Genomic DNA, 12,160 nt, shown 5'->3' with positions numbered 1-12,160 from the left:
TGTTTCAAACTGGTTCCGTTGGTTCCACTGGTTCCGTTGGTTCAAACTGGTTCCGTTGGTTCAAACTGGTTCCGTTGGTTCCACTGGTTCCGTTGGTTCCACTGGTTCCGTTGGTTCGGTTGGTTCAAGCTGGTTCCGTTGGTTCCACTGGTCCGTTGGTTCCAGCTGGTTCCGTTGGTTCCACTGGTTCAGTTGGTTCCACTGGTTCCGTTGGTTCAAACTGGTTCCGCTGGTTCAAACTGGTTCCGTTGGTTCCACTGGTTCCGCTGGTTCCGTTGGTTCCGTTGTTTCAAACTGGTTCCGTTGGTTCCACTGGTTCCGTTGGTTCAAACTGGTTCCGTTGGTTCAAACTGGTTCCGTTGGTTCAAACTGGTTCCGTTGGTTCAAACTGGTTCCGTTGGTTCCAGCTGGTTCCGTTGGTTCCGTTGGTTCAAACTGGTTCCGTTGGTTCCAGCTGGTTCCGTTGGTTCCGTTGTTTCAAACTGGTTCCGTTGGTTCCACTGGTTCCGTTGGTTCAAACTGGTTCCGTTGGTTCAAACTGGTTCCGTTGGTTCCACTGGTTCCGTTGGTTCCACTGGTTCCGTTGGTTCCAGCTGGTTCCGTTGGTTCGGTTGGTTCAAGCTGGTTCCGTTGGTTCCACTGGTCCGTTGGTTCCAGCTGGTTCCGTTGGTTCCACTGGTTCAGTTGGTTCCACTGGTTCCGCTGGTTCAAACTGGTTCCGCTGGTTCAAACTGGTTCCGTTGGTTCCACTGGTTCCGTTGGTTCCACTGGTTCCGTTGGTTCCACTGGTTCCGTTGTTTCAAACTGGTTCCGTTGGTTCCACTGGTTCCGTTGGTTCAAACTGGTTCCGTTGGTTCAAACTGGTTCCGTTGGTTCCACTGGTTCCGTTGGTTCCACTGGTCCGTTGGTTCCAGCTGGTGCTGTTGGTTCCACTGGTTCCGTTGGTTCCACTGGTCCGTTGGTTCCAGCTGGTGCTGTTGGTTCCACTGGTCCGTTGGTTCCAGCTGGTTCCGTTGGTTCCACTGGTTCTGTTGGTTCCACTGGTCCGTTGGTTCCACTGGTTCAGTTGGTTCCACTGGTTCCGTTGGTTCCACTGGTTCCGTTGGTTCCACTGGTTCCACTGGTCTGTTGGTTCCAGCTGGTTCTGTTGGTTCCACTGGTTCAGTTGGTTCCACTGGTTCCGTTGGTTCCAGCTGGTTCCGTTGGTTCGGTTGGTTCAAGCTGGTTCCGTTGGTTCCACTGGTTCAGTTGGTTCCACTGGTCCGTTGGTTCCACTGGTTCCGTTGGTTCCACTGGTCTGTTGGTTCCAGCTGGTTCTGTTGGTTCCACTGGTTCAGTTGGTTCCACTGGTTCCGTTGGTTCCACTGGTTCCGTTGGTTCCAGCTGGTTCCGTTGGTTCCACTGGTTCCGTTGGTTCCACTGGTTCCGCTGGTTCAAACTGGTTCCGTTGGTTCCACTGGTTCCGTTGGTTCAAACTGGTTCCGTTGGTTCAAACTGGTTCCGTTGGTTCAAACTGGTTCCGTTGGTTCCACTGGTTCCGTTGGTTCAAACTGGTTCCGTTGGTTCCGCTGGTTCCGTTGGTTCAAACTGGTTCCGTTGGTTCAAACTGGTTCCGTTGGTCCCACTGGTTCTGTTGGTTCAGTTGGTTCAAACTGGTTCCGTTGGTTCCGCTGGTTCCGTTGGTTACGTTGTTTCAAACTGGTTCCGTTGGTTCCACTGGTTCCGTTGGTTCAAACTGGTTCCGTTGGTTCAAACTGGTTCCGTTGGTTCAAACTGGTTCCGTTGGTTCAAACTGGTTCCGCTGGTTCAAACTGGTTCCGTTGGTTCAAACTGGTTCCGCTGGTTCAAACTGGTTCCGTTGGTTCCGTTGGTTCAAACTGGTTCCGTTGGTTCCAGCTGGTTCCGTTGGTTCCGTTGTTTCAAACTGGTTCCGTTGGTTCCACTGGTTCCGTTGGTTCAAACTGGTTCCGTTGGTTCAAACTGGTTCCGTTGGTTCCACTGGTTCCGTTGGTTCCACTGGTTCCGTTGGTTCGGTTGGTTCAAGCTGGTTCCGTTGGTTCCACTGGTCCGTTGGTTCCAGCTGGTTCCGTTGGTTCCACTGGTTCAGTTGGTTCCACTGGTTCCGTTGGTTCAAACTGGTTCCGCTGGTTCAAACTGGTTCCGTTGGTTCCACTGGTTCAGTTGGTTCCACTGGTTCCGCTGGTTCAAACTGGTTCCGTTGGTTCAAACTGGTTCCGTTGGTTCAAACTGGTTCCGTTGGTTCCACTGGTTCTGTTGGTTCCACTGGTTCCGTTGTTTCAAACTGGTTCCGTTGGTTCCACTGGTTCCGTTGGTTCAAACTGGTTCCGTTGGTTCAAACTGGTTCCGTTGGTTCCAGCTGGTTCTGTTGGTTCCACTGGTTCAGTTGGTTCCACTGGTTCCGTTGTTTCAAACTGGTTCCGTTGGTTCAAACTGGTTCCGTTGGTTCAAACTGGTTCCGTTGGTTCCACTGGTTCCGTTGGTTCAAACTGGTTCCGTTGGTTCAAACTGGTTCCGTTGGTCCCACTGGTTCTGTTGGTTCAGTTGGTTCCTCTGTTTCCGTTGGTTCCACTGGTTCTGTTGGTCCCACTGGTTCTGTTGGTTCAGTTGGTTCCTCTGGGTCCGTTGGTTCCACTGGTTCTGTTGGTCCCACTGGTTCCGTTTGGTTCCGTTGGTTCAAACTGGTTCCGTTGGTTCAAACTGGTTCCGTTGGTTCAAACTGGTTCTGTTGGTTCCGCTGGTTCCGTTGGTTCCACTGGTTCAGTTGGTTCAAACTGGTTCCGTTGGTTCAAACTGGTTCCGTTGGTTCAAACTGGTTCCGTTGGTTCCACTGGTTCTGTTGGTTCCACTGGTTCCGTTGTTTCAAACTGGTTCCGTTGGTTCCACTGGTTCCGTTGGTTCAAACTGGTTCCGTTGGTTCAAACTGGTTCCGTTGGTTCCAGCTGGTTCTGTTGGTTCCACTGGTTCAGTTGGTTCCACTGGTTCCGTTGTTTCAAACTGGTTCCGTTGGTTCAAACTGGTTCCGTTGGTTCAAACTGGTTCCGTTGGTTCCACTGGTTCCGTTGGTTCAAACTGGTTCCGTTGGTTCAAACTGGTTCCGTTGGTTCCTCTGTTTCCGTTGGTCCCACTGGTTCTGTTGGTTCAGTTGGTTCCTCTGTTTCCGTTGGTTCCACTGGTTCTGTTGGTCCCACTGGTTCTGTTGGTTCAGTTGGTTCCTCTGGGTCCGTTGGTTCCACTGGTTCTGTTGGTCCCACTGGTTCCGTTTGGTTCCGTTGGTTCAAACTGGTTCCGTTGGTTCAAACTGGTTCCGTTGGTTCAAACTGGTTCTGTTGGTTCCGCTGGTTCCGTTGGTTCCACTGGTTCAGTTGGTTCAAACTGGTTCCGTTGGTTCAAACTGGTTCCGTTGGTTCAAGCTGGTTCCGTTGGTTCCACTGGTTCAGTTGGTTCAAGCTGGTTCCGTTGGTTCCACTGGTTCAGTTGGTTCAGTTGGTTCAAACTGGTTCCGTTGGTCCCACTGGTTCTGTTGGTCCCACTGGTTCCGTTGGTTCAGTTGGTTCCTCTGGTTCCGTTGGTTCCACTGGTTCTGTTGGTCCCACTGGTTCCGTTGGTTCAAGCTGGTTCCGTTGGTTCCACTGGTTCTGTTGGTCCCACTGGTTCCGTTGGTTCAGTTGGTTCCTCTGGTTCCGTTGGTTCCACTGGTTCTGTTGGTCCCACTGGTTCCGTTGGTTCAGTTGGTTCCTCTGGTTCCGTTGGTTCCACTGGTTCTGTTGGTCCCACTGGTTCCGTTGGTTCAGTTGGTTCAAACTGGTTCCGTTGGTCCCCCTGGTTCTGTTGGTCCCACTGGTTCCGTTGGTTCAGTTGGTTCCTCTGGTTCCGTTGGTTCCACTGGTTCTGTTGGTCCCACTGGTTCCGTTGGTTCTGTTGGTCCCACTGGTTCCGTTGGTTCAGTTGGTTCCACTGGTTCCGTTGGTTCTGTTGGTCCCACTGGTTCCGTTGGTTCAGTTGGTTCCACTGGTTCAGTTGGTTCCACTGGTTCCGTTGGTTCTGTAGGTTCCAGCTGGTTCAGTTGGTTCCACTGGTTCCGTTGGTTCAAACTGGTTCCGTTGGTTCCACTGGTTCCGTTGGTTCCTCTGGTTCCGTTGGTCCCACTGGTTCCGTTGGTCCCACTGGTTCCGTTGGTTCCACTGGTTCTGTTGGTCCCACTGGTTCTGTTGGTTCTGTTGGTCCCACTGGTTCCGTTGGTTCCACTGGTTCAGTTGGTTCCACTGGTCCGTTGGTTCCACTGGTTCCGTTGGTTCCACTGGTCTGTTGGTTCCAGCTGGTTCTGTTGCTTCCACTGGTTCAGTTGGTTCCACTGGTTCCGTTGGTTCCACTGGTTCCGTTGGTTCCAGCTGGTTCCACTGGTTCCGTTGGTTCCACTGGTTCCGCTGGTTCAAACTGGTTCCGTTGGTTCCACTGGTTCCGTTGGTTCAAACTGGTTCCGTTGGTTCAAACTGGTTCCGTTGGTTCAAACTGGTTCCGTTGGTTCCACTGGTTCCGTTGGTTCCACTGGTTCCGTTGGTTCAAACTGGTTCCGTTGGTTCCGCTGGTTCCGTTGGTTCAAACTGGTTCCGTTGGTTCAAACTGGTTCCGTTGGTCCCACTGGTTCTGTTGGTTCAGTTGGTTCAAACTAGTTCCGTTGGTTCCGCTGGTTCCGTTGGTTCCGTTGTTTCAAACTGGTTCCGTTGGTTCCACTGGTTCCGTTGGTTCAAACTGGTTCCGTTGGTTCAAACTGGTTCCGTTGGTTCAAACTGGTTCCGTTGGTTCCAGCTGGTTCCGTTGGTTCCGTTGGTTCAAACTGGTTCCGTTGGTTCCAGCTGGTTCCGTTGGTTCCGTTGTTTCAAACTGGTTCCGTTGGTTCCACTGGTTCCGTTGGTTCAAACTGGTTCCGTTGGTTCAAACTGGTTCCGTTGGTTCCACTGGTTCCGTTGGTTCCACTGGTTCCGTTGGTTCCAGCTGGTTCCGTTGGTTCGGTTGGTTCAAGCTGGTTCCGTTGGTTCCACTGGTCCGTTGGTTCCAGCTGGTTCCGTTGGTTCCACTGGTTCAGTTGGTTCCACTGGTTCCGCTGGTTCAAACTGGTTCCGCTGGTTCAAACTGGTTCCGTTGGTTCCACTGGTTCCGTTGGTTCCACTGGTTCCGTTGGTTCCACTGGTTCCGTTGTTTCAAACTGGTTCCGTTGGTTCCACTGGTTCCGTTGGTTCAAACTGGTTCAGTTGGTTCAAACTGGTTCCGTTGGTTCCACTGGTTCCGTTGGTTCCACTGGTCCGTTGGTTCCAGCTGGTGCTGTTGGTTCCACTGGTTCCGTTGGTTCCACTGGTCCGTTGGTTCCAGCTGGTTCCGTTGGTTCCACTGGTTCTGTTGGTTCCACTGGTCCGTTGGTTCCACTGGTTCCGTTGGTTCCACTGGTTCCGTTGGTTCCACTGGTTCCGTTGGTTCCACTGGTTCCACTGGTCTGTTGGTTCCAGCTGGTTCTGTTGGTTCCACTGGTTCAGTTGGTTCCACTGGTTCCGTTGGTTCCAGCTGGTTCCGTTGGTTCGGTTGGTTCAAGCTGGTTCCGTTGGTTCCACTGGTTCAGTTGGTTCCACTGGTCCGTTGGTTCCACTGGTTCCGTTGGTTCCACTGGTCTGTTGGTTCCAGCTGGTTCTGTTGGTTCCACTGGTTCAGTTGGTTCCACTGGTTCCGTTGGTTCCACTGGTTCCGTTGGTTCCAGCTGGTTCCGTTGGTTCCACTGGTTCCGTTGGTTCCACTGGTTCCGCTGGTTCAAACTGGTTCCGTTGGTTCCACTGGTTCCGTTGGTTCAAACTGGTTCCGTTGGTTCAAACTGGTTCCGTTGGTTCAAACTGGTTCCGTTGGTTCCACTGGTTCCGTTGGTTCAAACTGGTTCCGTTGGTTCCGCTGGTTCCGTTGGTTCAAACTGGTTCCGTTGGTTCAAACTGGTTCCGTTGGTCCCACTGGTTCTGTTGGTTCAGTTGGTTCAAACTGGTTCCGTTGGTTCCGCTGGTTCCGTTGGTTACGTTGTTTCAAACTGGTTCCGTTGGTTCCACTGGTTCCGTTGGTTCAAACTGGTTCCGTTGGTTCAAACTGGTTCCGTTGGTTCAAACTGGTTCCGTTGGTTCAAACTGGTTCCGCTGGTTCAAACTGGTTCCGTTGGTTCAAACTGGTTCCGCTGGTTCAAACTGGTTCCGTTGGTTCCGTTGGTTCAAACTGGTTCCGTTGGTTCCAGCTGGTTCCGTTGGTTCCGTTGTTTCAAACTGGTTCCGTTGGTTCCACTGGTTCCGTTGGTTCAAACTGGTTCCGTTGGTTCAAACTGGTTCCGTTGGTTCCACTGGTTCCGTTGGTTCCACTGGTTCCGTTGGTTCGGTTGGTTCAAGCTGGTTCCGTTGGTTCCACTGGTCCGTTGGTTCCAGCTGGTTCCGTTGGTTCCACTGGTTCAGTTGGTTCCACTGGTTCCGTTGGTTCAAACTGGTTCCGCTGGTTCAAACTGGTTCCGTTGGTTCCACTGGTTCAGTTGGTTCCACTGGTTCCGCTGGTTCAAACTGGTTCCGTTGGTTCAAACTGGTTCCGTTGGTTCAAACTGGTTCCGTTGGTTCCACTGGTTCTGTTGGTTCCACTGGTTCCGTTGTTTCAAACTGGTTCCGTTGGTTCCACTGGTTCCGTTGGTTCAAACTGGTTCCGTTGGTTCAAACTGGTTCCGTTGGTTCCAGCTGGTTCTGTTGGTTCCACTGGTTCAGTTGGTTCCACTGGTTCCGTTGGTTCAAACTGGTTCCGTTGGTTCAAACTGGTTCCGTTGGTTCAAACTGGTTCCGTTGGTTCCACTGGTTCCGTTGGTTCAAACTGGTTCCGTTGGTTCAAACTGGTTCCGTTGGTTCAAACTGGTTCCGTTGGTTCCACTGGTTCCGTTGGTTCAAACTGGTTCCGTTGGTTCCGCTGGTTCCGTTGGTTCAAACTGGTTCCGTTGGTTCAAACTGGTTCCGTTGGTCCCACTGGTTCTGTTGGTTCAGTTGGTTCAAACTGGTTCCGTTGGTTCCGCTGGTTCCGTTGGTTACGTTGTTTCAAACTGGTTCCGTTGGTTCCACTGGTTCCGTTGGTTCAAACTGGTTCCGTTGGTTCAAACTGGTTCCGTTGGTTCAAACTGGTTCCGTTGGTTCAAACTGGTTCCGCTGGTTCAAACTGGTTCCGTTGGTTCAAACTGGTTCCGCTGGTTCAAACTGGTTCCGTTGGTTCCGTTGGTTCAAACTGGTTCCGTTGGTTCCAGCTGGTTCCGTTGGTTCCGTTGTTTCAAACTGGTTCCGTTGGTTCCACTGGTTCCGTTGGTTCAAACTGGTTCCGTTGGTTCAAACTGGTTCCGTTGGTTCCACTGGTTCCGTTGGTTCCACTGGTTCCGTTGGTTCGGTTGGTTCAAGCTGGTTCCGTTGGTTCCACTGGTCCGTTGGTTCCAGCTGGTTCCGTTGGTTCCACTGGTTCAGTTGGTTCCACTGGTTCCGTTGGTTCAAACTGGTTCCGCTGGTTCAAACTGGTTCCGTTGGTTCCACTGGTTCAGTTGGTTCCACTGGTTCCGCTGGTTCAAACTGGTTCCGTTGGTTCAAACTGGTTCCGTTGGTTCAAACTGGTTCCGTTGGTTCCACTGGTTCTGTTGGTTCCACTGGTTCCGTTGTTTCAAACTGGTTCCGTTGGTTCCACTGGTTCCGTTGGTTCAAACTGGTTCCGTTGGTTCAAACTGGTTCCGTTGGTTCCAGCTGGTTCTGTTGGTTCCACTGGTTCAGTTGGTTCCACTGGTTCCGTTGGTTCAAACTGGTTCCGTTGGTTCAAACTGGTTCCGTTGGTTCAAACTGGTTCCGTTGGTTCCACTGGTTCCGTTGGTTCAAACTGGTTCCGTTGGTTCAAACTGGTTCTGTTGGTTCCGCTGGTTCCGTTGGTTCCACTGGTTCAGTTGGTTCAAACTGGTTCCGTTGGTTCAAACTGGTTCCGTTGGTTCAAGCTGGTTCCGTTGGTTCCACTGGTTCAGTTGGTTCAAGCTGGTTCCGTTGGTTCCACTGGTTCAGTTGGTTCAGTTGGTTCAAACTGGTTCCGTTGGTCCCACTGGTTCTGTTGGTCCCACTGGTTCCGTTGGTTCAGTTGGTCCCACTGGTTCCGTTGGTTCCACTGGTTCTGTTGGTCCCACTGGTTCCGTTGGTTCAGTTGGTTCCTCTGGTTCCGTTGGTTCCACTGGTTCTGTTGGTCCCACTGGTTCCGTTGGTTCAAGCTGGTTCCGTTGGTTCCACTGGTTCTGTTGGTCCCACTGGTTCCGTTGGTTCAGTTGGTTCCTCTGGTTCCGTTGGTTCCACTGGTTCTGTTGGTCCCACTGGTTCCGTTGGTTCAGTTGGTTCCTCTGGTTCCGTTGGTTCCACTGGTTCTGTTGGTCCCACTGGTTCCGTTGGTTCAGTTGGTTCAAACTGGTTCCGTTGGTCCCCCTGGTTCTGTTGGTCCCACTGGTTCCGTTGGTTCAGTTGGTTCCTCTGGTTCCGTTGGTTCCACTGGTTCTGTTGGTCCCACTGGTTCCGTTGGTTCTGTTGGTCCCACTGGTTCCGTTGGTTCAGTTGGTTCCACTGGTTCCGTTGGTTCTGTTGGTCCCACTGGTTCCGTTGGTTCAGTTGGTTCCACTGGTTCAGTTGGTTCCACTGGTTCCGTTGGTTCTGTAGGTTCCAGCTGGTTCAGTTGGTTCCACTGGTTCCGTTGGTTCAAACTGGTTCCGTTGGTTCCACTGGTTCCGTTGGTTCCTCTGGTTCCGTTGGTCCCACTGGTTCCGTTGGTCCCACTGGTTCCGTTGGTTCCACTGGTTCTGTTGGTCCCACTGGTTCTGTTGGTTCTGTTGGTCCCACTGGTTCCGTTGGTTCAGTTGGTTCCTCTGGTTCCGTTGGTTCCACTGGTTCTGTTGGTCCCACTGGTTCTGTTGGTTCTGTTGGTCCCACTGGTTCCGTTGGTTCAGTTGGTTCCACTGGTTCCGTTGGTTCTGTAGGTTCCAGCTGGTTCAGTTGGTTCCACTGGTTCCGTTGGTTCCACTGGTTCCGTTGGTTCAAACTGGTTCCGTTGGTTCAAACTGGTTCTACTGGTTCTGCCTCTCAAACAGGATCCAACAGCCTGGTTCAGAACTGATTCAGAACCATTTTGACTGGTTCTGATGTTAGAGCTGTAGGAGCCATCTGGGCCGGACCAGAACCCACACTCCTGTCCTGCCATGAACACCTCCAGAACCAGAACTGGACCAGAGCTTTGATTTACTGCATAGCCAGTTATTGATCAGGTAAATTAATTCTACAGATTTTTCATCTGACCCTTTAGTCTCTTTCTATACAAAATTAAAAATTTGTTGAAATGCAAACAAACAAATAATTTAAGGAAGGAATCAGAACCTGAACTACAGGAATGGACCGGCAACCGGAGCTTACCCTGACAGCACGGCGTGGGAGCCCAGGCAGTCCACGGACATGGCGGTGGCCTGGAACACAGCACAGACCACAGGTCACAGTAGGTCTGGGCGATGTACCGCGATATTTTCTATTTACGGTAGTTAAAATGGCTATATTACAACTACATAACTATATAACTGAACTTGCCATTCAAATAAACTTTCGCCGTCAAATTCACTGCGAGTATGGTTTGTCCGACACCCTATGAATGCATCACTAGTCCCTCCCCCCTCCCAACCTGAAAATGTTCTACCAATCACGCTGGGCGGAGAAAACAGAGAAACAGCAGGCTCAAATCGTGACATCGCACCCATAGACATAATATAAGGATAGACCCTCATGGACCGCTCTCGCCTATTGTCGCTGACGAGATTTAGGGCGGCCATCTTGGAGCGGTCCACCACTCCACTCAGCGTTATGTGTTTAGCAGCACAATGACGTATCAGCGCATTTAATCGATCATAACACACTTTTTTGTTTCTGTAAACCATATTCAAACATCTATCAAAGCAACATTTATAAACAATTGTATTTTTAAGTATGTTTTTAATACATAGTTCATCATATTTAAATATGCTTAGTGGCTATAACAATAGAATAGGAATGGAATATTCTGATATCGATGTATGAAGAGCATTTTACAAAGCACACAGCTGTTCATAATTTATTTAATACATTTAGTAATATCAATACATATTTATATAACTATACAAACACTAATAAATAAAGATTAATACTGAATTATATATATATATATATATATATATATATATATATATATAAAATAAAAAAAATTAAAATAAAAAAATTATATATATTATATAATATATATATATGTTTATATGTATATAATATGTTTTTCAGCCGACGAGTCCAAAATCCGATGTGAGATTCATCCTGCAGTGAATCCGTCTCTCTTTATAGATTTCTCCCTCTTCTTCCTCACATCGTGTCTTTAGGAAACTTTCAAAACAAAAGCAGAAGATTTAGGATGTATCTTACTTTGACAGAGTGAAAGAATATAAATAATAGTCTTTACCACCTGTGTAAACTTTGCCGGTGAATGTTATAACACATAATATAAGTTTTATAATATGTGTTATATTGTTTCATTTCTAATATAGGCCCTTGTGTCAGATAATCTAAGTCAATGTTAGAGAATAATTAGTTTTTTTAGATTAACAGAATCTCAGTCAGCCTTCATAGCGGGGCTGAACCCGTATCACACCAAGCACTGTAGCTAATATTAGCTGGTATCTCGGTGGACATAAATACAGTAAAGTAATATTCTAATCACAATATATACACAATAATATGTCCATCTTACTTGTGAAATGTTGTCTGTGGAGCCCTCGCATCAATAATCCATCGACCAGAACAACAATATCCCTCAGTGCTGAGGCATCTTCTGCTGTTTTGGTTGAGCAAAGTAGGAGGGTATACCGCTCCAAGATGGCCGCCGTATTTCCTGCGCCGGAGCGGTCCATGAGGCGTCTATGCTTATATTATGTCTATGATCGCACCTACCGTGACACTTCCGGTGGCAGGCGTCACGGCCATAGACATAATTTAGGGCGGCCATCTTGGAGCGGTCGTCCCTCCTACTTTGCTCAACCAAACCAGCAGAAGATGCCTCAGCACTGAGGGATATTGTTGTTCTGGTCGATGGATTATTGATGTGAGGGCTCCACAGACAATATTTCACAAGTAAGATGGACATATTATTGTGTATATATTGTGATTAGAATATTACTTTACTGTATTTATGTCCACCGGCGAGATACCAGCTAATATTAGCTACAGTGCTTGGTGTAATATCGGTCTTGTGAGAAATTCTGTTCCCTGTGAAAATCTGCCCCCTGTGTCGGGAGCGCGCATTGCAGCCAGAGAGGTGGATCCGGCGGATCTGACCATTTTCACGGCGCTTCTGATCGATTTCTCGGTTAAAAACTACTCATATAATCACGGCAGTGTTGTAACTTTCAGTTTAATCGGCAGCTATCAAATTAATAATAATAAAAAAAATAGACGAGGTCCTGTGTGGAGGTCTTTTTACGCTGTTTTGTGTTATTTTATACGCGAAGAAAATCGATCTTTTTTCAACTTTTGTCTCTTAAGCCTGACAAATAAGTCAGTCAACAAACAGGTTTCCAACACGTAGTGTGCATTTATAATTTTTCATTTCTGATACAAGAGGATGGAAGCTGGCTGATAGCAGGGCACAAAAATAAAGACTTCCTGAAAAGATCAGAGTGTAGCATTTTTGGTAAATCTCGTTCTAATGTAAAATATGACAGATTACTGGATTAAGGAAATGTCTAGCATGCTATCACACATAATTTTTGAGAATTTGGAAACAGTTGCTTTTAATTTCCCAAAATTATGGGGGGAGGAGAGGAGAGAATGGATATTCCAGCCACCTGAAATAATCTGTTCTCCCTCCATTTCAAAGGAACAAATTAATTTACCTGCAAGTCTTTTACTGAGTTCATTCCTCTCTTCATGATTTTGATAACATTTGCTCTTTATTTGTCAAAGTTAGAAGGGGGAAAGTTATGATGGCTCCCCCATCATAACTTTGGCAACTAAGAATCAAATGTAACCAAAATCACAGGATTTGTTGCTGATGAAGAGGAATAAGCACAGTTAAATACTTG

The 12,160-nt window shown here is 48.7% G+C and overlaps 1 protein-coding gene across 3 annotated transcripts in view; it reads right to left on the bottom strand.

Annotated features, from left to right (window-relative positions):
* Window positions 1-12,160, bottom strand: part of wdr59 (WD repeat domain 59) — a 35,557-nt gene that overhangs the window by 13,578 nt on the left and 9,819 nt on the right. For all 3 annotated transcript variants that reach the window (XM_088003311.1, XM_088003309.1, XM_088003310.1), the window contains exon 2: window positions 9,483-9,532. In XM_088003311.1, coding sequence (XP_087859437.1) covers window positions 9,483-9,523 — 41 coding nt within the window. In that variant the 5' untranslated portion in view covers window positions 9,524-9,532. The remainder of the gene's footprint in view (window positions 1-9,482; window positions 9,533-12,160) is intronic.

Source organism: Poecilia mexicana, unplaced genomic scaffold (genome assembly GCF_051168715.1).
Source record: "Poecilia mexicana isolate PSO_F unplaced genomic scaffold, ASM5116871v1 scaffold_23, whole genome shotgun sequence".
Lineage (NCBI taxonomy): Eukaryota > Metazoa > Chordata > Actinopteri > Cyprinodontiformes > Poeciliidae > Poecilia > Poecilia mexicana.
Note: the sequence above shows the minus strand (reverse complement) of the source record. Positions and strands in the feature narration are given on the sequence as shown.